This window comes from Podarcis bocagei, assembly GCF_964188305.1.
Source record: "Podarcis bocagei genome assembly, chromosome: 4".
Taxonomy (NCBI): Eukaryota; Metazoa; Chordata; class Lepidosauria; order Squamata; family Lacertidae; genus Podarcis; species Podarcis bocagei.
The window spans coordinates 5,495,896-5,521,196 of NC_138128.1; the positions used below are offsets into that span (position 1 = coordinate 5,495,896).

The window sequence follows — 25,301 nt, forward strand, 5'->3', positions numbered from 1 at the left end:
ACAGGATACCAGCTAGAAAGTGCTCCATTTACCAGCCCACAATAGGATCTCAGACGGCAGCCGCTCAGAAAGGTCCCAGGGAGCTCCTGCCAGGATATTTTGAGTTGGACTCAGTGCTATGGGAAACAGCTGTAATATCAGCGGTGGAGAATCCTAGGGCCAATTCCTGGCAGCGTATGGGAACGTCCTCTGCTCTAAAACCCTGGAGAGCCGCCGCCAGTCAGTGCAGGCAGCACTGAGCTGGCTAGGACAGAGGTCTGACTGCACCAGGCAGCTCCCATGTCCTCACAAATCAGTTCTCATCCCTAAAAGCCTCTCCCCAGCCTTGCTAGACAAGATGCTTTCAGCAGGGGGTGCCAGGGATTCTGCATGTGCCCTCCCCACTAAGACGTGCCCCCCCGCTGCCCTGGACCCTCGCAGCCCCCCTCCCGCTGGCAAGGAGTGCAGCCGACCTGCCATCATTGCTTGGCGGGGGGGGGGGCAGGGAAGAGGCTGAGATTATGCAGACCATCTAAGCAATTGGGGATTTTCAGCTGGTTGCGAGTTAATAGTGTGCACCGAGTGGAGATCGTGCCTGGCCGCTGTAATGGGGCCTCCCCCTCCCGTCCCCCTCCCCTGGCACTTGCCTTTGATTTATAATTCATTTAGCTGCTCATCAAGGTAAAAGAGCCACTGCTGACAGGTAGCTGCCCCAGCCCTGAGGGGGGGGGGGACACTGTGTGGCTGCAGGGGGAGGGGGACCACAGGGGAAGGGGGGGTCTGGACAAGGCTAGACCAGGGACACTATCACTGCCTGTTAGGGGGACCTCGAAGAGACCAAGGCTGTGGTATCACAGCTCCAAGAAAGGCCAAATAGAAACAGTCTTTTTTCAAGCTTAAGAAAAAACCGCTAAAAGCCTCTAAAAGCCTCTAATAGCGCTAATCCGCTAATCCTTCAATGGGCTTGCTTCGCAAAATGAAAAAAACCGCTAGACGAAGAGAATCACAGAACGGATTCTTTTCGTCTTGCGAGGCACCACTGTATAGCGAAAGAGGATTGAGGAAATGCACAGTTGAACTACGGAACTTGCTCACAATGCAGGAAGCACTGATAGCGACCAACTAGGATGGCTTTAAAAAGGGACTGGGCAAATTCATGGAGTCCCACTCGCTTCTGCCTTGCTCAGAACCAAGATAGAAGCCTGTGTCCAGTTCTGGGCACCTCCGTTTCAGAAGGATGTTGACAAGCTGGAAGGTGTGCAGAGGAGGGCGACCAAGATGATCAAGGGCCTGGAAACCAAGCCTGATGAGGAACGGTTGAAGGAGTTGGGTATGTTTAGCCTGGGAAATAGGAGACTGAGAGGAGATATGAGAGCCATCTTCAAATATCTCAAGGGTTGTCCTACGGAGGATGGAGCACGCTTGCTTTCCACTCCAGGCCCAAACCAACAGATTCAAGTGACAAGAAAGGAGATTCCGACTAAACAACAGGAATAACTTTCTGGTGGTAAGAGCTGTTTGACAGAGGAACGGTCTCCCTCGGGAGATGGTGGACTCTCCTTCCTTGGAGGTTTTTAAGCAGAGATGGATGGCCATCTGCCATGGATGCTTAAGTTGAGGTTCCTGCATTGCAGGGGAGTTGGACTAGATGACGCTTGGGAACCTTCCAATTCCATGATTCTATGGCAAGACAGTGTCCTTGCTCTCCCACCCAATTACGGGCATGCAGGAAACAAGAACCTGGTACTCAGGTGCCCAAAACGGCCTCTTCTGTGGGAAGATCCCCTACCTGGAATCAACCAATGCCGTGCTGTGCCACTGATCCCAGGTAAGGTGCAGGAACAGCACCAAACATGTGGGGGAAAGATTAAGAAACAGGGCCCCAAAACATATGTTTTGGTTTCAAAAAATGGGACCTGGGCCTAAGAAGCTTGCAGACTCCTGAGTTGACGGTCATTGCTGTTCTCCAGCTCGAAGAAATCCAAGCACCATTCAAGCTCCACCATGTCGCAAGCGCTGCCTCTCCGCGCCCCCCCAAACCCTCAAGTCTTTTGCACAGCGAGCGATGCCGCATCTGTCGCCAGCCATTGAATCTGATCCATGGTGACTTCAATTGGGCTTGAAGCACCTAATGGCTCCCTCCCCTTTTGTGAGTGCACCGCAATGTTCTTTTCCGGCTAATGGGGCAATTTTTTTTGCATTACATGTATTTGTCCAATTTGGTGGAGCAGAGCACGCCTGTGCTGAGGGAGCCGGGGGGGGGGGGGAGAGATAGACGACAGCTCCAGCAGATTAAGCTGATGGGAGTCTCGGGGGGGGGGGAGGCATCGCTGCAATCCTTCTCTCGGAGGCGGAGAGGGGGCATCTCGCTTTGATAGGTTTGCATGCGGCGTCGGACCAATTGTTTAATGCACCTGAGACAATTCTGACGGAGCCCTGATAGGGATCTCATGTTCAGCGTGCGCCAACTCACTCCATTGCCTCCTTCCGCACCCCCTCCCTGGCCAAGTCCCCTTCCTCCCACCCCTCCCAGCTCCTCCCCCGGGCCTGCAACAGCTGCCCAAAGCTTGCCATGTTCCGGGGCACAGGTGGCATAGGGCCTACAGCAGCCTCCCCCAAGCTGGCGCCCTCTGTCGTGGCCAGGATCTGGACCTACGAGGCAAGACTTGGAGAAGAGGCGTAGCTCAGCGGTAAGATGTCTGGCTTGCACCCAGGTTCAGTTCCCCAGTGGCATCGCCAGGAGGGTCTGAGAATGCCCCTGGGCCGAGACCCCTGGAGAGCTGCTGATAGTCAGCATAAGCAGTCCTGAGCTAAGTGGACCGGTGGTCCGCTTCGGGATAAGAGGCTGCTTCCTGTGTTCCTCTGTGGGTCCTGGTTCAGCTGACTGAAAAGATGGCTCAGTCGGTAAAGCATGAGACTCTTTAATCCCAGGATTGTGGGTTTGAGAACCACGTTGGGCAAAAGATACCTGGGGTCCCTTCCAACTCTACAGTTCTATGGTTCTACGGCTCAGAACCAGGCAGTACACATCTCCCCCAACTCAGCCTCCATATTTCCCCAGGTTGTTGCCCTCTCTGCCTAACCAAACCACAACATCGCTGAGACTTGGATTTACTATCTGGTAATATCTGACCCTGAAATCCGCTTCTCCCTTCACAGAAAGCCTATTTCGTGCAGCGTTGCCTCTCTCCAACCCAGCCACAGTTCCAATTTTACCATCTTGGAGGGGACTGTCATTTTGTAGGAGGCCTTGATGGGAAAGCAGGGGACGCGGGTGGCGCTGTGGGTTAAACCACAGAGCCTAGGACTTGCCGATCAGAAGGTTGGCGGTTCGAATCCCTACGACAGGGTGAGCTCCCGTTGCTCCTGAGACCTAGCAGTTCGAAAGCATGTCAAAGTGCAAGTAGATAAATAGGTACCACTCCAGCGGGAAGGTAAACGGCATTTCCGTGCGCTGCTCCGGTTCGCCAGAAGCAGCTTAGTCATGCTGGCCACATGACCCGGAAGCTGTACGCCGGCTCCCTCAGCCAATAAAGCAAGATGAGCGCCGCAACCCCAGAGTCGGCCACGACTGGACATAATGGTCAGGGGTCCCTTTACCTTTACCTGATGGGAAAGGGATTCATTTCCTTCCCACCCCCCAGGGCTATCTTAGCAGCTTCCACCCTGCCCCTCCTGCTATTTGTTGCAACAGCTTCCAAAGTTTGTAGTCCTCATGCTGAATGCTCCATGTGCCTCCTGTCACACCTCGAGGCACAAGATAGCCTCCTCAGCACACTCTGATTCATCAATATATTTTCCTCACCTCTCCTTCAAGACTTGCTTCTTTGCTGGGGTTCAGATTAAAAAGAGAAAAAGTTCTGGGGCTCAAACTGCTCTTAACAGCAAGCCCAGCTGCCTAAACCTCAGTTGTGTTTGAGTGCACACTGGTTTTATGCAGCAACGGAGGACATGCACTTTGCACATTCTCCAGCGGCATTCTTCTTCCTGCATCTTAGAGCTGAGGCCTGTTCCCAATGAATGCATCACCCCCCCCCATAAGCCAGTCCTAGGCCAGCCTTGCCTGCGGCTCCAGGGACACCAGACTCGCTCCTTGCCCTTCCCCAGCTACACATTTGCTCAGATCCGCATCTCCCGTCTCGCCCGTCTAATGCATTTATTCATCTGCACATTTAGAAAAAGAATCCTAACCAGCCTTTTGAACAAAGTGCCCCCCAAAGGCAGCTAATGACAACATAAAACAGATGCCGATAAGGAGGAAAACCTAAGCATTATTTTACAGGAAAGGACACCGTCACCATCTGAACCGTAACGAGAAATGATCGGCAGGAAACAACGAACTTCAACGTAAGATCATAAGGCAAGCCCTCCCGCCTGGATCAGGCCAATCCCCTTAGAAGTTACCTGCTGCTTTGCAGGATATCTTTGGGGGAAGAAAAGGCCCTACACAAATCCAGAGTGGAGTCCCTAAGGCAGTTGGATCGCACCCTGTACACCTCCCTCCAGCAACTCCTGCCGCCAAGCTGGTGCCAAACATCTTGCTCTGATTTCCTTTGGATCCCCATCAATGAGGCTGGGGGGGGGTCTTGCTGTCTGGGCAGTCCAGGACCCCCCCCCCACACACACACGGCCCAGGCTTGCGCCCTGGGGAGGTCACTGTGGTGTTGCTAACACAGCGGTTTGACTTCAGTCCGAGAGCCACGCTCCACTGTCTCTCAATACAAATGGATGCCTACAAATTGTTCCTGTTTTGAATAGTACACGTGGAAAGGATCTCGGGGTCTTAGTGGACCACAAGCTCAATGTGAGTCCACAGTGTGATGCAGCAACAAGAAAAGCTAATGCTATTCTTGGATGCATCAACAGAAGTATAGTGTCCAGATCAAGGGAACTACAGTGGTACCTCGGGTTACAGACGCTTCAGGTTACATATGCTTCAGGTCCGCTAACCCAGAAATAGTACCTCGGGTTAAGAACTTTGCTTCAGGATGAGAACAGAAATCGTGCTCCGGCGGTGCAGCAGCAGCGGGAGGCCCCTTAGCTAAAGTGGTGCTTCAGGTTAAGAACAGTTTCAGGTTAAGAACGGACCTCCAGAACGAATTAAGTACGTAACCAGAGGTACCACTTTATTGATCTATTCTGCCTTGGTCAGACCACACCTGGAATACTGTGTCCAATTCTGGGCGCCACAATTTCAGAAGGATGTTGACAAGGCGGAACGTGTGCAGAGGAGGGCGACCAAGATGATCTGGAAGGGTCTGGAAACCAAGCCTTGCAAGGAGAATTTGAGGGAGCTGGGTATGTTTAGCCTGGAAAAGAGGAGACTGAGCCCATATCCCGGTCTCTGCGTCCCTGGCTTCTTGGTCCTTTGTCGTCCCCATTGACAAATCTACATTTCCCTTTGAGATCCAGTCTGCTCTCTTCTGCAGCTGCCACTCTGGGCTTGAAGTTGCCCACCTTCAGGGGCTAGCAAGGCAGACCCCACCCTCCCTGTTTGAGAACATTAGCTTTCTATATTAATTGACGGTTGCTGTGATGCTTTTAATTCTCCAGGCCTCAGGTTTGCAACATTGGTTCTGGTGCTGGGGGTTGTTTCATAGAACCATAGAATTGTAAAGTTGGGAGGGACCCCGAGGGTCATCTAGTCCAACCCGCCGCAAGGCAGGAACCTCAGCGAAAGCATCCCTGGCAGATGCTTCCTGCTGGCTTTTGTTCCGCTGCTCTATCGATCCCCGTTTTATTAGGACAGTGGTTTTTAATCTCTTCTATTCTGCGCGTCGCCCAGGGAGCCATTGTTATTGGGTGGCTGATCGATGGAATGAACAGAAACCAAACAGAAATCATCGTGGTTAAAATAGCAGCATTGGGAGGAGGAAAAGAAGCAGCAAAACTAGGGCAATGGGAGCCAACTCACCTGTACCAGGATCCAGGAGAAGATTACCGCCATCCAGGGGTTTCCATCATGGGAAGTCCGCTTCGCAGGCCCCAGAACTTTGCCTTGGTTACCAGAAGAGAGAGGCGGCACAATACATTAGAACAAGGGCTTCTATAAAACCGGTGTTTATTAAAGAGAGAGAGAGAGCAAGAGAGAGAAGGGAAAGTGACCACCTAGAGCAGCAGTGCGCAGAAAGCAGATCAGAATCTGCTGCTAGATCTCCAGTAATTTGCACTATAGTTTCTGACTCCCAATTGTCTAATGCTAGCAATGATAGCAAAACCACTCGCAATTAGATAAATAATAGTAACTGGGAGCAGGGAACAAGGGAAGCTTTTTTTAAAAAAATGCATGCATCCTTGTGAAGTTGATTCGGGCACTGATCTCTGATCTCTGGGATGAGACCCTGTTCCTTAATTCCACATATACACCTGCCTGCCTGAGCCACTTCTATTTGCACCTGGCTCCCTCTGGGGGTTCCAGCAGAAGGTAAAGTAGATCCCACAAGGCTGGCGTCTGCCCGCCCCTAATGGAGAGGTCCACAGCAGAGTGTTGACGCCCGTTTTACTCTATGTTAATTAAACGCTGAGGCTGAAATGTTCCATCAATTAATTGGCTGGCTTAATGGGTTGGGGGGAAATCAACTAAAACACACCCCACCTGGATTAATCAGGGCCAAGCTATGTGCTTTTAAGTGAGCAGGAGCAGGAAGTGAAACCAATTGGAGGGGGGCTGCTAGATGCAGACTGGGTCCCTAGTTCGAGAGATAGGTAGGTAGGGGGAAATTTAACTCTTTGCCACCCTTTATGTCTTGATCTAGAATGGGGTCAGCAAACTTTTTCAGCAGGGGGCTGGTCCACTGTCCCTCAGACCATGTATTCTGGGAAAAATACAGTCATAACTCATGTTGACAACGCTGCGGGTTACGTCTTTTCAGGTTGCGTCCCACGGCGACCTGGAAGTACCGGAAAGGGTTACTTCTGGGTTTTGCTGCTTGCGCATGCACAGACGCGCAAAATGGTGTCACGCGCATGCGCACAAGCAGCAAATCACGACCCACGCATGCACAGATGCGGGGTGCGTTCCGTTCAGGTTGCGAACGGGCCTCCGGAACGGATCCCATTCGCAACCAGAGGTACCACTGTATATGAAGAAATTCCTAAGCCCCACAAATAACCCAGAGATGCATTTTAAATAAAAGTACATTCTAATCATGTAAAAACACCAGGCAGGCCCCACAAATAACCCAGAGGTGCATTTTAAATAAAAGGACACACTCTACTCATGTAAAAACATGCTGATTCCCAGACCATCCGCTGGCTGGATTTAGAAGGCTATTGGGCTGGATCCAGCCCCCGGGCCTTAGTTTGCCTATCCATGATTTAGATAGTAGGGGTACATGTTGGCAATCTACTTATGGAAGAAGGCTCCCCTTGAATCAAACATGATTGTTTCTTTTACAATGCAATAGCACACAGGCACAGATGGGAGGGAGAGATGAAACCAGCCACTTCTGTTTATGAAGACAACCGCCCTGCGCCCTGTTCTGGCCGGGGCTGAAACACCTGGAGGGCAGCAGGTTGGGGAAGGCTGGCGTATGAGCTGGACTGTGGGGTAAAGGTTGCTGAAATGCAAGACCATCAAAGGAGCCCGGCAGAATGGAAGCAGCAGCCCCTTCTTCCAGTGTGCTTATTGGGCTGTTGCTGGGCAAAAAGAGATCTTCAGAGGCCCTAAGCATTTAAAAGATCTTGGTGCCCCACATATATCTAATTCAAAATATAAACCATAATAAACAGTAAAATAATATCTTATTTTTCGAAATGAAACTAAACCTACAGTGAGGTGGAAGATAATGTTTATTTTTGTAGACTTTGTATTTGAAAAAAAAAATCTTCTTTTTTCTAATTGCAAAGTCTTTGATCCAATCCTCAAAACTCATCTTATGTAATGAATCTGCTGCTATACTTAATAGAGATAAGGCACCCAGCCTTCCTTGTTGCAGAGTTGTTCTGTTGGGATTTGTAATATACTTCAAGGGAGACAACGAATGCTCAGCTGAGCCATTTGGGACCATTAAGGTTAAAAGAACCCAGCAATGGAAAATTTATGTGGTTCCCCCTTCCTTCGATGCCCTAAAGCACATGCTTGTTTTGCTTAATGGCTAATCCAGCCCTGTCAGCATCTCCCAATAGCATATCTTCTCTGGAAATCCTGGAAGGCCTCTGCCAGCCAGGGTGGACAATAATGAGCCAGACGTACCAGACGTTCAATATATAAGGCAGCTTCCCATGTCCCGTGCCCTGCCGGCAGCAGTCTTTGAGGGTGGGCTACGTCTCTGCCCAGGAGCAGAGCCCAGTCAACAGGCCCTGCCAGGCGAGGGCAAAGGCAAACCAACCTGACTGGCGGTTGCCCACGCAGCCCGCCAGGGAGGCAGAGGACTCTGAAAGGACGGCCAAGTGCTGGACCAAGGGAACCGCTGGGGAGAGCCAGGCAGGGAGGCAGACAGAGGCAAGCAAGAGATAGAGGAGAGGGCGCAGAGGACTGACAGGCAGAGCTAAGGATCTTCCCGACTGCAGAAACAGCTGCGTTCAGCAACAGCCCCCAAAGAGTATTAAGGCATGGAGTGTGTCTACTTGTGTGTAGGGCAACTAAAAGACCAAAGGTGGCGGGTTAATTCCTGTTCTGCTTTGTATTTATGTACTGAAACAATGATTGGTTTTATTTTGCAATATCAAATTTATTCTGCATTTGCTGAATTGCTGGTTTTTCTCCTTTTTTTTTTAATCTACTGACATGCTCTTCATTTTGTGCATTTGTGCTTTCAATGCTTTTGTCTTTTGATGTTTTGAACGTTTGCTGTGAGATGCTAGTGCTTTGTAATTGTTTCACTGATTATTTGTTGATTAATCTATACGATTTACGTTGCATTTGTGATGTTCTGTTCAGTTGTTGTTATTTACTGTTTGTGAGCCGCTTTTGAGATTCATGCGAATGAAGTGCGGCATCGAAATATAATCAATCAATCAAACAAACAAACAAATCAGCTCAGTGTGGAAAAGCTTAGTAAATGCAGCCAATCAGAAACGGGTACCCTAGATCAGCCTCCCCCAACGTGGTGCCCTGCATCTGGCTGTGGATGATGGGAACTGTATTCCATAAGAGATCCAGGGAAGCTGGGAGACGCTGCCCCAGACTGTGGCCTTGGCACACTGGCACTGTGCCCTGACAATTCAGGGCAGCAATGCTTCCGTATACCAGCTGCTGGGAACCACAGGAAGGCTCTCACGCTCAAATCCTGCTTACTGGTTTTCCACAGGTATCTGTGAGAACAGGATGCTGGACTACGTGGGAACTGGCCTGATACATCATCATCATCATCATCATTTATTTATACCCCACCCATCTGGCTGGGTTTCCCCAGCCGCTCTGGGTGGCTTCCAACTGAATATTAAAATCAATACAGCATCAAACATTAAAAACTTCCTTAAACAGGGAAGTTGTCTTTTAAAAGTAAAATAGTGGCTTATTTCCTTGACATCTGCTGGGAGGGAGTTCCACAGGGTAGGCACCACTACTGAGAAGGCCCTCTGCCCGGTTCCCTGTAACCTCACTTCTTGCAGCGAGGGAACGGCCAAAAGGCCCTTAGCGCTGGACCTCAGTGTCCAGGCTGGACGATGGGGGTGGGGACGCTCCTCCAGGTGTACAGGACCGAGGCCATTTAGGGCTTTAAAGGTCAGCACCAACACTTTGAATTGTGCTCGGAGCCACAATTTGGTGCATTGGGGCATTCAGTGCATTCAGGACCAGTGTTATATGGTCTCGGCGGCCACTCCCACTTACGGCTCCACTTACGTTCTTATGTTGGTCCATGCCTGCCTGCCAAGGACAGACGTTGCTCAGGCATCCCTGACGCAAGAAGCAGGCCCAGGCAGGCAGAAGGTCAACTCACCAAAGAGGTCATCCTTGGCCAAGGCGTAGAGGATTCGGGAGGCCCCGATCAGGTTACTCATAGCGGCCGACAGAGTCGAGCAGTAGACGCCAATGATGACGAAGGGAGGCCAGATGTTGATGTCCCTCAGGAAGCTGTAGTCCCGCTGCAGGAGGAGCCTGAGGGGTGAGAAGGTGGAGACTCATGAGAACGTAGCGCCGGCCGGATGGATCAGGCCCACAGCCCATCGGGCCCAGCACCCTGTTCACACAGCAGCCAAGCAGATTCCTGTCGGGAACCCGCAAGCAGGATTCGTGAACAAGCAGGCAATTAAGGATACATCTCGGGGAGACAGCTTGGCTGAACCAGGCCGGTTGTTCTCTAAGCTTCTGCCATCCCAGACTCCAGCCAGTCCCTCTCCATCTGAGCATCCGAAACGACCCCCTCTGCTTTCGCCTGGGGTGAGGAACCCTGGCCCCCTCCCTGCTCCATTAGGCTCCAAAATGAGCCCCTTAGGAACACTTGCTGGGGGAAAGTGCCTTCTGCTCTCAGTCCATTACAGGGACGCTCCAGACCCTGCAGAGAGAGGCTTCCAAACCCGCTGGGAGATCTCAGTCAGCAGAGAATGAGGCTCTGAATATCAGGGTTGTGGGTTTGAGCTCCATGTTGGGCAAAAGATTGGGTTGGAGTTGGACTAATGACCTGCGTAGCCCCTTCCAACTTAATAATAATAATTTATTTACACCCCGCCCATCTGGCTGGGTCTTCCCAGCTACCGTGGGCAGCTTCCAACAAAGTATTAAAATACAGTGGTCTCTTAAACATTAAAAGCTCCCCTAAACAGGGCTGCCTTCAGATGTCTTCTAGAAGTCTGGTAGTTGTTCTTCTCTTTGACATCTGGTGGGAGGGCGTTCCACAGGGCGGGTGCCATTACCGAGATGGCCCTCTGCCTGGTTCCCTGTAACTTGGCTTCTCTCAGCGAGGGAACTGCCAGAAGGCCCTTGGCACTGGACCTCAGTGTCCGGGCAGAACGATGGGGGTGGAGACGCTCCTTCAGGACTCTACAATTCTATGATTCTATATCCCATTCTATTTTACAACTCTTCTATTTTACAACTCTACAATTCTATAATTCCATATCCCAAGGAGACAAGCTGATTCCCACCATGGCGAGGCCCTTGTGCAGAATTCCCTCCTGGGGCAGAGTTGGCAAGAGGTCAGGGAAGCCCCCAGAGGGCCGGGCTGTTTTGAACATAGCCCAAATCAAAATCAGACCCAAAGGAATCTGCCATGCACCCCTGACCCCATTTTATTTACTGCCGTGCCCTTAAAAGAGCAGCTTGTCCTGCAGACACGAGCAGAGACAGTCTTACCTCGGGTTACAGACCCTTCAGGTTGCGTTTTTTCGGGTTACGGGTGCACCGAAACCTGGAAGTACCGGAACGGGTTGCTTCCGGGTTTCGGCGGTTGCACATGCACAGAAGCATTAAATCGCGCTGAATCGCAACCCGCACGTGCGCAGACACAGCGCTGTGGGTTGCGAACGCTGCAGGTTGCGAACGTGCCTCCTGCACGGATCGCATTCGCAACCCGAGCATCCACTGTAATCACGTTCCCCTCCTTGCAGGAAGACATTTGGAAGGTCAATTCCTGCCAATCAAGCTGGTTTGAGAAGCATGCTGAGATGGCCTGGCATCTGCACGGCCAGTTTGGTAAGCCAGCATACTCTGTACGGTCAAGGCCTGGGCACCCCCCATAAGAACACAGAGGCAGCACAGCATAGTGGTTTGAGTGTTGGGCTACGAACTGGGAGACCAGGGTTCAAAACCCCACTGGGCCATGAAGCCCGCTGGGTGACCTTTGGCCAGTTGCTGCCTCTCAGCCTAGCCTACCTCACAGGGCTGTTGTGGGTGCTGGGGAAGGATAGGACCATGTGCACCACCTTGAACTCCTTGGCAGCATGTTTGGACCCATAAGAGCATAAGAAGAAGCTGCTGGATCAGGCCCATGGCCTAGCCAGTACAGCATCCTGTTCTCACAATGGCCAACCCGATAACCCAATGGGAAACCAGCAAGCAGGATTGGACCACAAGAACAACTTTCCCTTCCTGGGGTTTCCAGCTACTGACATTCAAGAGCATCGTTTGTTGCCTCCAGTTGTGGAGGCAGAGAATAGCTATCATGGCAAGTAGTCATCAATAGCCCTCTTCTTTTAAAGTTGTCTTGCCTCCTGTGGGAGGGAGTTCCCCAGATTAACAGTCTTCCCACACGGAGTGCCTCAAACCCAGGAGCTGCGCTTTCATTTGCCGGAACAAGTAGCTCATCATCTATGAGGATTCTTGCCAACCTGGTGCCCCCCCCCCCGATGCTTTAGACTACAACTCCCATCAACCCGAGCCAGGACGGCTGATGGGAGTTGTAGTCCAAAAGAGACAGTGTTTGGCAAAGGATGATTTATCCTGAACGAGCCATTGATCCGATCGAAGGCGCTTGGGCTGTCTCGCGGCTGACGGCGGTCGAGGATCCGCTTGCCCAAAATTCAGTAACGGAAATAAAAGGAGAGAGAAGGCAGAACTTTCCTTCACACATTAAACTATACAAATGGCCGGGCCTTAATTGGATTTTAACAAGAGGCAGTGAGCAGGTGGGAGATAAATTAGCACGGGCTATCAACGCCAGTGTCTTTGGGCAATTAATACCTAATTACCCCCAAATTGATCACTTTGCTAATAAGCGCAGCAGAGGGAGGCGGGGGTGCAGGTGGGACTGGTGTAGCGGGGAACCAGTTTGACACCCTCCCCACGCCCCAGTTGGTGGCTCCCAAGGCAGCAGCACCCACGGCCAACACTGTAGAGTTGGAAGGGACCTGTGGTGTCATCTAGAATCCTAGAATCATAGAGTTGGAAGAGACCACAAGGGCCATCGAGTCCAACCCCCTGCCAAGCAGGAAACCCCATCAGAGCACTCCTGACATATGGTTGTCAAGCCTCTGCTTAAAGACCTCCAAAGTAGGAGACTCCACCACACTCCTTGGCAGCAAATTCCACTGTCAAACAGCTCTTACTGTCAGGAAGTTCTTCCTAATGTTTAGGTGGAATCTTCTTTCTTGTAGTTTGGATCCATTGCTCCGTGTCCGCTTCTCTGGAGCAGCAGAAAACAACCTTTCTCCCTCCTCTATGTGACATCCTTTTATATATTTGAACATGGCTATCATATCACCCCTTAACCTCCTCTTCTCCAGGCTAAACATGCCCAGCTCCCTTAGCCGTTCCTCATAAGGCATCGTTTCCAGGCCTTTGACCATTTTGGTTGCCCTCCTCTGGACACGTTCCAGTTTGTCAGTGTCCTTCTTGAACTGTGGTGCCCAGAACTGGACACAGTACTCCAGGTGAGGTCTGACCAGAGCAGAATACAGTGGCACTATTACTTCCCTTGATCTAGACGCTATACTCCTATTGATGCAGCCCAGAATTGCATTGGCTTTTTTAGCTGCCGCGTCACACTGTTGGCTCATGTCAAGTTTGTGGTCAACCAAGACTCCTAGATCCTTTTCACATGTACTGCTCTCAAGCCAGGTGTCACCCATCTTGTATTTGTGCCTCTCATTTTTTTTTTGCCCAAGTGCAATACTTTACATTTCTCCCTGTTAAAATTCATCTTGTTTGTTTTCGCCCAGTTCTCTAATCTGTCAAGGTCGTTTTGAAGTGTGATCCTGTCCTCTGGGGTGTTAACCACCCCTCCCAGTTTGGTGTCATCTGCATCTAGTCCAACCTCCTGCAAATGCAGGCATCACAGAAGGAGAATCCCCAAAAGATGGTCATCCCACCTGTTTCAAAGGAACTTCCAAGGGGAAAACGTCTTGAAAGAAATTCATGTTTTTGAAGGAATGTGCTTTTTGACAAGGACGTTCTGCAACAGCATGATGAAATTTGCCATATTCCTGTTCTTTTTCTGCATTGATTCTTGCAAAGTACGCAAGTGCTCAGACGTGTGTTATCGAGAGTCTGATTAATGAGAAGGTCCATTCCAAAGTGTCCTCAATCCTCGCGAAGGCCCACCTGATTTGCACAAGCACAACTGCACGTGGTGCTGATGTCTCCTGCCCTTCAGGGTACCTGGCCACTGGATGTGCCTGTAGAATGGCTTGTGGTTCCTGGTACTGCCTGTCACTGCCAGTGTGCCAACATTGACCGGACTGCAAAGAGGCCATTGGGGGCGGATGTCTCCTCAGCTCCCTGTTGACTCCAGCTTCTATGCTCAATAAACATGCACCTTTAATTTTTTTAAAAAAGAACTTCCATGGAAACTCCACCATCTTCTGAGGTAGGTGGGCGGCCATCTGTCAGAGATGATTTCGCTGAGATTCCTGCATTGCAGGGGGCTGGACTAGATGACCCCATGGGGTCCCTTCCAACTCTAAGATTCTATGATTCTGGCATGTTCCACTGTCAAACAGTTGTTACTGCCGAGCACCTGTTTGGCATGCCCCAAGTCCAATCCCCAGTGACATCTTCAGGTAGAATGAAGAATGCTGCCCATCTGAGTGTCAGGAGTTCAGCCTACACTCGAGTAGGACCCTGGCAGAGACACATGCCCAACTGGCAGGTTCTCCCCTTCCTGGTTGATCGTTCGGGAGCTTCAAAAGCTTTCTTCTGCCTGAACATCACAGCAACTGATGCCAACCGATACCAGCATACTTAGGGATCCGCAGAGTTTGTGCCTAGGACCCTCGTACCTACAGGACCGCCTCTCCCGGTATGCCCCACGGAGCACCTTAAGATCCATAAATAGCAACACCCTAGAGGTCCCGGGCCCTAAGGAAGTCAGATTAGCCTCAGCCAGGGCCTTTTCAACACTGGCCCCGGCCTGGTGGAACGCTCTGTCTCATGAGACCAGGGCCCTGCAGGATCTGATTTCTTTCTGCAGGGCTGTAAGACAGAGGTGTTCCACCTGGCCTTTGGTTTAGAATCAGTTTGATTCCCTCTCCCCTCCCCTTTTTCCTTTCCCCTCCTGTGATGGAACTCCTATTTGGGGACTTCCCTGGCTTTTTTCTGGCCCATGTAGGACCAGTCTGGAAAGTTAGCCTTGGTGAAGGCTTGACGTTTTCATCCCCCGAAAAAGTTTTTGATTTGAGTTTCCATTGAAATGAGGCTGTGTTTTAATATTTTAATGTTTTAATGTTGTATTTGAATCTTGTTTTTAAGTTGTATTTCAATCAATTTGTTTTATATCGGGTGTTAGCCACCCTGAGCCCGGTCTTGCCTGGGGAGGGTGGGGTATAAATAAAAATTATTAGTATTATTGTTATTGTTATTATTATTATCTCGCGTGACAGACCTCAGCAACTCAGCATTTTGGCTAATCTACTTTATTTACATATAAACACACACGGAGCACTGCAACATGTCTCCCACTCTCTTTTTAGCATCAGACAGCAAAGAGAAAAAGAACAAAGGACAATAGTCCCACTTCACGGAACACAGTAACACAAACATCTTGTCTACGTCACTTCCCACTCTGTGGAGTCAAAACATACACCGTCATGTGATAAACAATCCCATGACTGCAACCATGGAGCAGGAATTCTAACACTGAGACCCTGGAGAGATGCTACCAGTCATAAGAACATAGGAAGAGCCTGATAGATCAGGTCAATTGCCCATCAAGTCCAGCATCCTGTTCTCACAGTGGCCAAGCAGATGCCTGTGGGAAACCAGCAAGCAGGATCCGACCACAAGAGCAACTCTCCCCTTGTGTGGCTTCCAGCAACTGGCATTCAGAAGCATTGCTGCCTTCAACGATAGAGGCAGAGCGTCCCCATCATAGTTGTAAGGTAAAAGGTAAAAGGTAAAGGACCCCTGGACAGTTAAGTCCAGTCAAAGGTGACTATGGGGTTGCGGCACTCATCTCGTTTTCAGGCCGAGGGAGCTGGTGTTTATCCACAGACAGCTTTCCGGGTCATGTGGCCAGCAGGACTAAACCACTTCTGGCGCAACGGAACACCGTGACGGAAACCAGAGCAGTGCACGGAAACACCATATGCCTTCCCACCACAGTGGTACCTATTTATCTACTTGCACTGGTGTGTTTTCGAACTGCTAGTAGCCATCAGTAGCCCGCTCCGTGAAGTTCTCCAACCTTTTTTAAAGCCACCCCAGTGGGTATTTGCACGGGCAAATAAATAAACAGCTCAATTGGCAGAGCCTGAAATTTTTAATCTCAGGGTCACGGGTGCAAGGCCCACGTTGGGCAAAAGATTCCTGCAATAGAGGGGGTTAGATTAGATGATCCTTGTGGTCCCTTCTATCTTGACAGTTCTATAATTCTATGAAACGAATAACCTGCCCTTAAAGGCACAGCTACATATCAACCATAACCTCTGGCATTTCCTTCTCTATCAGGGCTGCAACATGACAATCGTCCTTTAGCCGGGATGGTCTGGTTGAGAGCTGTCTCCTTTCTTGGGCTGTGCCTCCACCCCTCCCATCTTTCTAATCACACATAGCAGCCAACCCCCCTTACCACCCCCTCCCCAAAATAAATCCCACCCAGGGGCAGAGCAGGGCATGCCTAACGAAGCAACAGGAGACAAACGGGGCCCCAGATTTCATTTTCGTGCCTTTCCAATAAGCTCATGTTGATTTGATATCAGAATCAGCCGGTTGGGGGTGGGGGGAAGGAACAGGGGACGGTGAGGCCTATTAAACCTCTCAGAGCGGAGGAGGGATGAGTGGCGGGGAGGGAGGGGGGCAGGTGCATGTCATGCGCGGGGGCCTCGCAAGCTGCCCTGTCCCCTGTCATTATGAGCAATGGCCATGCATTAAGGTATTAGAACATGACAGCTATAATTCTAGCCAATTCCTGCCGGCTGCCCCGGCACAGCCGCGATTTATGGCAGCACTTTCCAGAGCAGAAAATTAACAAGCCGCTCTCTCTCTCTCTCCGAGAACAAGGCAGGCACACAGGCACACATGCACCCCACCTGAAAATCCGACACCGTTTGCAAATGCACCAAGGGGCATGACCACCAGTGCCCCACTTCCCCGGGCATGTCTCCAGCCAAAGCTCAGGTTCAGATCCTTGCTCCCCCAGGGTTTTGCAGGGGTTTCAGGGGGGAAAGCACTGGGGTCATTGTGTTAGGGGGCACTGCAGACCCACATGAAAGCGAGCCAGAAAAAATAATGGCAAGGCAGGTGGGAGGTGGCCCATTGGCCAAGCTGTGAGCTCAGGTTTGTGCCTTGGTGACTGCAACACGCTCAAAGTGGGACTTCCATTGTGCTTGATCTGGAAGCATCAGTTAATATTGGATGCTGCAGCACAATTGCTGACAGGAGTGAGGCCTTGTCAGCATATTATGGCACCTGTAGCTCAGAGATCTGCACTGGTTTCCCATTTGCTACTGGGCCAAGTTATTAGGATACAAAGCCTTTTGGAACAGTTTACCTGCAAAATTGCCTGGCCCCATATACGTTCACTCAACTGCTTTGATCAGTGCAATGGCATTGCTACCGGCGCCATTTCTGCATTTGTAGATGGAAGATACCCCTTCTGCATTTGTAGACTCACTCTTTTAGTGTGGCAGCACCTAAACGCCTCATACCTTCACTGTATGCTTTTTGGCACCGGCTGAAAACATCCTTGTTCAGACAAGCCTACCCAAATGTTTAGAAAGTCGATGCAAGTTCCAGTCTGTTTTCCTTCTATTGTTATTTTAGCTTTTTGAAAGTCTTAAATTTTTGTCGTTCGTTTTTTGCAAACCGCTTTTCGGCTGCTTTAAAGAAATCAAGCAGTGCACACATTTTATGAAATAAGCAAATACAGTCGTGCCTCGCAAGACGAAAAGAATCCGTTCTGTGATTCTCTTTGTCTAGCGGTTTTTTCGTCTTGCAAAGCAAGCCCATTGAAGGATTAGCGGATTAGCGCTATTAGCGGCTTTTAGCGGCTTATCAGCTTATCGGATCAGCTGATAAGCGGCTTAGCGGCTTAGAAAAAGGGGGGGAGGGAAAAAACTCCGCAGGAACTCGCAAGACATTTTCGTCTTGCGAAGCAAGCCCATAGGAGATTCGTTTTGCGAAGCACCTCCAAAACGGAAAACCCTTTTGTCTAGCGAGTTTTCCGTCTTGCGAGGCATTCGTCTTGCGGGGCACCACTGTAAAGAGTAGTCCAGAGTTCAAATCTCGTCTCGGCCACAGATAGGCAGCCGTAGCCAAGCCACTGAGCCTCTCTGCCCAAGTGCTCTGCTCTCAACATGCGATACGGGGCAACGCTTTTAAAAGCTGGTGCTGTAAAGCTGCAAAGGCCATGAGAGCCCAGGCTCCTGGACTCCGTGGCCACCCAGATGCATGTGCAAAATCCAGGTGCTGGACCCGTGCGCAGGAGCCCTGTCACCTCTTAAACTTTCAGCAACTAGTACTCAGAAATGCTACTGGCACTGTATATACAGGAGGATTTGTTTGGCTATAGACTATAGACAAATACGAAAGAAGAACAATAATATACAAAACGGATGAAGACAATGCAAAAAATTTAGATGTGATATAAAAAGCCAGAAGAAGGAAGGGAGGAAGTCGGCTCTTAGGAGCAAATATAAATGTAAAATGTAATACAATATGTGTATGTGGAGTATGTAAATGAAAATCAATAAAGATTATTATAAAAAAGAAAAAGAAATGCTACTGGCTCCAGCTTTGTGGCTAGTAGCCAGAAATAGCCTTATCCCCCTCCATGGATTTGTCTAATCCTCCTTTAAAGCCATCCAAGCTGGTGGTTGTCGCTGCCTCATTTGGCAGTGAGTTCCACATGCTGTGTGAAGAAGTGCTTCCTTTTATCTGCCCTATCGGTAGCAGGAATGGTAGCAACAAACAAAACCACGCCTTAAACCTGCAACCAGAGTATGCATGGCGGAGATCAAGGTGCGCTTATCTTGAAATTGGGTTGCCAAATCCAGAAAATTTCCTGGGTGCTTAGATAGCCACTTGGGGGAGGGTGGGAGAAGGGGAAGTGGGCAAAGAGAGGCAGAATTGATCTAGTGGCGTGGGAAGGCCTCGCTCTCACTCCCTCCTGCGCCTGGCATTCTGCCACGTCAGTTCTGATTTGGAGTCTTCCATGTGCAGCTGACCTGCATCACCCGCCTTGAAATCTCTTAGAATTGGTGGCAGGGGCAGGTCAGCACAATCTTAGCCACGCTTAACGTTATGCTTCTGTTAGCCACAAGAGAGCGGGTGGGTGCAATCGCCGGCAGGTAGAGGAAATTGTGTTTGAGTGCCTTCCCATGCCCTTGGCGGGGGGGGGGGGCAGATTACCACAATCAGCCGCCTGCCAGCCTACTTGAGGTTTCTTTGCCCGTGTACAACTGGGCTGCACAAATCCCCAAAGGAGGGGGGGGGGGCCTAATCCTGGTGACAAGACAAGGAAGCCTGGGACATCCGTTCCCGAGGGGCTGGACGTATAATCCGGCACACAAAGAGGCGCAGAGGAAAAACAAGTGTGCATTAGGAGGACGGCCGATAATAAGCCTTCATGCACGAAGCAAAACGGGCAGCGTCAAGTGCGCAGAAAGTCAAAGAGCTGGTAGGGAAAGGAAGTTCTCCCTGTTGCAACCAACTGAGCCGTATGAACCCACTTGGATCCTGAAATCATCCTCCGAGCTCCTTCCTCGTGTATCTCCTCCACAAGAGGTCCGGAGGGTGGCAACATGAGAACGGGGCCTTTTCTGCAGTAGCTCCCCATTTGTGGAGCCTGGCGCCTTCATTATACACCTTTAGGTGACAGGCGAAAACGTTCCTCTTTAACCAGGCCTTTGGCTGATTGGCATCCAAAGCCCTTTTAAAACGTGTTGTGGAAGGGGGTTAGACTATTGGGTTGCATTTGTTTTTATTATGCGTTTTCTTTTTCTTAATATTGTGATTTTATGAGATCTACAGGTATAGGGTGGTATACAAATTTAATAAATAAATATAAACATAGCCTGCCCATTGCCAATCACCCAAGACCAGTCAGCAAGACCCAGACCACAGAGCACAAGAAAAGAAATGAAATTCCTGCCACAAACAAATACAGGAAGACAAATTTATGGAGGGCATAACTATCAAGGGCATCTACACCTCATGCCTAGCTCCCTGAAGTGAACGCCTGTTGCTAGGAATCGCGGGTGGAAAGAGTTCTGTTCTGCTCAGGTCCCGCTTGCGAGTTTTCCTAAGTTCTTCTTATGTCCTTATGGAGAAACCTTAGCAAAACAACAACAAACCTATGATTACGTGAAACATGCTCAATAAACACACAAGACGTAACCGGCTGTACTTTTAAATAAATGAGGTATACTTCATTGTATCAAATTGTAGATTTCAACGGAAGTCCAATAAAGTTCAACGAAAAAAGCAGAAGACCCAGTGGATTTCCGGAATATTAGCCTTGCTTCGCCATCCTAGGCTTCGTCAGTAGCACAGGCTCATATGTAATATTACTGGATAGTGGATCTTATAGCATAGTAGTGGTTGCAACCACTATGTGCCTGTGCTACTGATGAAGCCTAGGATGGCGAAACAAGACTAATATTCCAGAAATCCTTGTCTTAGACTCTGTGAAAGGATTCTGTGGAACTGTAAGAACCCTGCATGTGGATTATTGGACTCTTTGAACAGACAGGTGGAATAGACACTTATACACGTATGGACCTTATGCATGAACTGAGTAGAGAATGAACTGATTCACTGGGTCTTCTGCTTTTTCATTGAACTTTATGAGACTTCCGTTGAAATCTACAATTTGATACAATGAAGTACAGTGGTACCTCGGGTTAAGTACTTAATTCATTCTGGAGGTCCGTTCTTAACCTGAAACTGTTCTTAACCTGAAGCACCACTTTAGCTAATGGGGCCTCCTGCTGCCACCGCACCACGATTTCTGTTCTTATCCTGAAGCAAAGTTCTTAACCTGAAGCACTATTTCTAGGTTAGCGGAGTGTGTAACCTGAACCGTATGTAACCTGAAGCGTATGTAACCCGAGGTACCACTGTATACCTCATTTATTTAAAAGTACAGCCGGTTACGTCTTGTGCGCTTATGGAGAAAGCTTGCATTGAGCCAGACCGTGAGACCACCTAGTTCCATGTGAGCGCTCTCTCTCTCTCCCTTATATGGCAGCTGGGCTCCAAGGTTTCAGGTATGACTCTTCCCCAGCCCTACGTGGAGATACCGTTGGGGATTGGACCCACAGCCTTCTGCAAGCAATGCAGATGCTCCACCACTGAGCTGCAGGTCATTCCCCATATAGAGAGCCACACAGCAGTACATCAAGGGAGAAAGCAAAGCTGCGATCCTCGTCCCTGACACTCTTCCTTTCTAGCTGCAGGGAGGCATTCTATTCCGTGGACTACCCAGAGATCTTATGATGGGGGGGTATATCAATCTAATTACCGTATTTTTTGCTTTATAAGACTCACTTTTCCCCTCCTAAAAAGTAAGGGGAAATGTGTGTGGGTCTTATGGAGCAAATGCAGGCTGCGCAGCTATCCCAGAAGCCAGAAGAGCAAGAGGGATTGTTGCTTTCACTGCGCAGCAATCCCCCTTGCTGTTCTGGCTTCTGAGATTCAGAATTTTTTTTTTCTTGTTTTCCTCCTCCAAAAACTAGGTGCGTCTTATGGTCTGGTGCGTCTTATAGAGCGAAAAATACGGTAACAATAATTCCTTCCCACCTGCGAAGGGACTTTTAAACATGTACAAAAGAACGACTGTCTCATATGATGCCCCTTTGTGAATAAGCTGGTCCCAAGCTTTAGACCTCCCAAGCTTTAGACCTTAAATGCCCAGTAGGGGAGGAGAAGAAATTAAGTCTCTAGGCTAACCTGAAACTATGAGGTCTGATCAGCTCAGGAACCCCTTGGACAAACCCGGGATAATTCAGCTCAGTTTCTCTGTCTTTGAAATGGGAATAATTCCAAAATCGCATTAACAAGGGATAGAGCTGCAAGGATAAAATGAGGAGATGATGCCACCTGTACTGAACCCCAGTACAGGGCAGGTTTCAGGAGTCTTTGTCTGCTCATTATTGCTGTTGTTTTAAAGGGGGGAAAGTAAAGAGCTATGGGGTAGGAGCACCCCCTGGCAGCCAGTAGCAACGCCTACCTGTCGCAGGTGCAGCTCAGCAGAAAAGCCAACAGGTTGTACACGATGTAGGTGAAGATCACAGCTGTGATGGTGCCTCGTGGGATGGAGTAGCTCGGCCGCTTCAGATCCCCTGAGGAAAGGAAGGAGGACAGGATCAGGGGCATCCCGGACGGGGGGGGGGGGGACCTCCATATCTCCCAGGCCAGAGCATCCCGCTCACAAAGTGTTCATTTTCCTTATACCTAGTCAGACCACGAACATAAAAACATGAGGAAAGGCTGCCAGATCAAGCCAGTAGCCTATCTGGTCCAGCGTCCTGTTCTCACAGTGGCCAACCAGATGTCCATTATGGGAAACCCACAGGCAGGAGACATAGGCAAGAACCCTCTACCCTCCTGCCATTTCCAGCAACTGGTATTCAGAAGCATTGATGCTTCAGCTGCGTAGGCAGACCACAGCTATCCTGGCTAGTAGCCGTCAATAGCCCTCTCCTCCTCCGCGAATTTGTCCAATCCTCTCTTAAAGCCATTCAAGTTAGTGGCCATCGCTGCTTCCTGTGGGAGGGAGTTCCACAGGCGGGGAGAGGGGGGTTATTGGTTTGTTTTGTTCTGGAAATTATTATGTATTTTGTGTTTTCATCTTGTATTTTTCTGAACCACTCTGAGATCTACGGATGAAGAGCGGAATACAAATTAAATTTAATAAATACAGTCATACCTCGGGTTAAAGTTGCTTCAGGTTGAGCGTTTTTGGGTTGCGCTCTGCAGCAACCCAGAAGTAACGGAACGTGTTACGCCACTCGCGCATGCGCAGATGCTCAAAATGTCACGCGCATGTGCAGAAGCAGCAAATCGTGACCCGCACAGACGCGGGTGGCGTTCGCTTCAGGATGTGAACGGGGCTCCGGAACAGATCCCGTTCGCATTCAGAGGTACCACTGTAGTAGTAATAATAATAATAATAATAATAATAATAATAATAATAGTTTAACTAAGGTCTGCATGAAGAACGAATTTGTGACTCTTCCAACGTTCACAAGTTCTAGTTTTAGGAGAAAAGGAGAAAAATGTTCCTCTCTCCACTTTCTCTGTGACATGCATGGTTTTATGACCTGCTATCATGTCACCTTTGACTTGCTTTTCTCTAACCCAGGGGTTGTCAACCTGGTCCCTACCAGCCAGTAGTGGGCATTTCAGGATTCTAGGTGGGCGGGAGGGGGTTCTATGGCACAAGCTGAATCCTCCTTCCATCGAGCACTGGTGGGCGGTAAGGAAATTTTACCATCAAGAAAGATGCATTAGTGGGCGCTAGGTACAAAAAGGTTGACTAGGTAAAGGGACCCCTGACCATTAGGTCCATTCGCGGACGATTCTGGGGTTGCAGCGCTCATCTCGCTTTACTGGCCGAGGGAGCCGGTGTTTGTCCACAGACAGCTTCCGGGTCATGTGGCCAGCATGACTAAAGCCGCTTCTGGCAAATCAGAGTAGCGCACGGAAACGCCGTTTACCTTCCTGCCGGAGTGGTACCTATTTATCTACTTGCACTTTGACGTCCTTTCGAACTGCTAGGTTGGCAGGAGCAGGGACTGAGCAACGGGAGCTCACCCCGTTGCGGGGTTTCGAACCGCCAACCTTCTGACTGACAAGCCCTAGGCTCTGTGGTTTAATCTGCAGCACCACCCTCGTCCCTAAAGGTTGACTACCCCTGCTCTAAAGCAAAGAGCCCCAAATTGCTGTAACCTTTCCTCGGAGGGTGGCCGCTCCATCCCCTTGGATTTTGGTTGCCATCTTGTGAGCCTTTTGCAACTCTGCACTTTTTTAGACAGAGGGTTCATCTAGATCAGCGCTGCCTTCACAGACTGGCAGCATCTCCAGGATTGCAGGCAGGGTCTCCCCTAGCCGTATCTAGAGATGATTCCATGGAGTCGAACCTGGACCCCTTTGTTCTCAAAGCATGCACTCTGCCCACTGGGCTATGGCCCCGCCGCAAACGGCCGTGAAAAGTCTGCACCCACCTGACATGTTGGAACCTGCCATGATTCCTGTGCAGCCGTTGAACATGACGGCAAAGACGGTGCTGAAACTCATCAGGCGACCCGTTGTGTAATCCACACTGTAGTCGGCTGTGGGAGGCAGTGAAGAATGCATTTATTGAAACAGTTTGTGCGCTGCTTTTTCCCTTGGGAAAATCACAAAAAAGCGATGGTGGGACGGACTCCCTCGGGAAGTGGAGGACTCTCCTTCCTTGGAGGTTTGGATGGCCACCTGTCATGTATGATTGAGGTTCCTGCATTGCAAGGGGTCGGACTAGATGACCCTTGGGGGCCCTTACAGCTCTATGACAACAACATAAAGGTAAAGGTAAAGGGACCCCTGACTGTTAGGTCCAGTCACGGACGACTCTGGGGTTGCGGCGCTCATCTCACTTTGTAGCCGGCATACAGCTTCCGGGTCATGTGGCTAGCATGACTAAGCCACTTCTGGCGAACCAGAGCAGCGCACGGAAACACCGTTTACCTTCCCTCCGGAGTGGTACCTATTTATCTACTTGCACACTTCGTGCTTTCGAACTGCTAGGTTGGCAAGAGCAGGGAACAAGCAACAGGAACTCACCCCGTCATGGGGATTCGAACCGCCGACCTTCTGATCGGCAAGCCCTAGGCTCAGTGGTTTAACCCACAGCGCCACCCGTGTCCCCATGACAACAACATACTAGAGCCTAAAAACAGACCCCTTCAAGGGTCAAAATACAGGGGAAAGAGGTGCATCTTCAGCATCCTCTGCAAGCTGTGCCATGAAGGTGTCAGGCACATCTCTGTGGGGAGGGAGTTCCACAGCTTAGAGGCCACCACAGAGAAGGCCCTCTCTTCCTGTTTCTCTCCCCGCTCCTCCGGAGTCACAGCTTCTGTGCCCCCCGCCCCCCACAAAATAATACTTTTCAAGTGCAGAGGTGAAACTCACCAAACAAGTTGGCCTGGAGGGTGCTGTGCTTGAACCCCGTGAAAGAGGCGTTGCCCTGCTCCGTGCTGTTGCCGTCGATGCCCGGGGGAAGTTTCACCTTGCGGGGGGCCACCACGAAGAAACTCAGGCAGACAGTGCCGAGCACCAGCATGACGATCAGAAAGATGAGGAAAGTGGCCTTGGCGTAGATGCCAGCACCCACGAGGCAGACCAGCAGGCAGAGGAAGAGAAGGACCGTGCCGTAGAGGAGGTCGAACCAGTAGCCGCGAGGAAGGACCTGGGTGGCACTGCCAAAGCCGCCCTCTGCGAGGACAGGCAAGGAGGAGGTCAGGGCGGGCACCTTCGCTGCCTTGCACGCAGAGAGAGGAAAACCCTGCAGTGCAGACAGGGGTCA

General features: G+C 50.2%; 1 protein-coding gene across 2 annotated transcripts in view; it reads right to left on the reverse strand.

Annotated features, from left to right (window-relative positions):
* Positions 1-25,301, reverse strand: part of LOC308584873 (solute carrier family 12 member 9-like) — a 102,234-nt gene that overhangs the window by 52,008 nt on the left and 24,925 nt on the right. For both annotated transcript variants that reach the window (XM_081190123.1, XM_081190122.1), the window contains exons 4-8: positions 24,908-25,210; positions 23,962-24,069; positions 21,966-22,077; positions 9,864-10,021; positions 5,894-5,976 (exon numbers count right to left, since the gene is read on the reverse strand). In XM_081190123.1, coding sequence (XP_081046249.1) covers positions 5,894-5,976; positions 9,864-10,021; positions 21,966-22,077; positions 23,962-24,069; positions 24,908-25,210 — 764 coding nt within the window. The remainder of the gene's footprint in view (positions 1-5,893; positions 5,977-9,863; positions 10,022-21,965; positions 22,078-23,961; positions 24,070-24,907; positions 25,211-25,301) is intronic.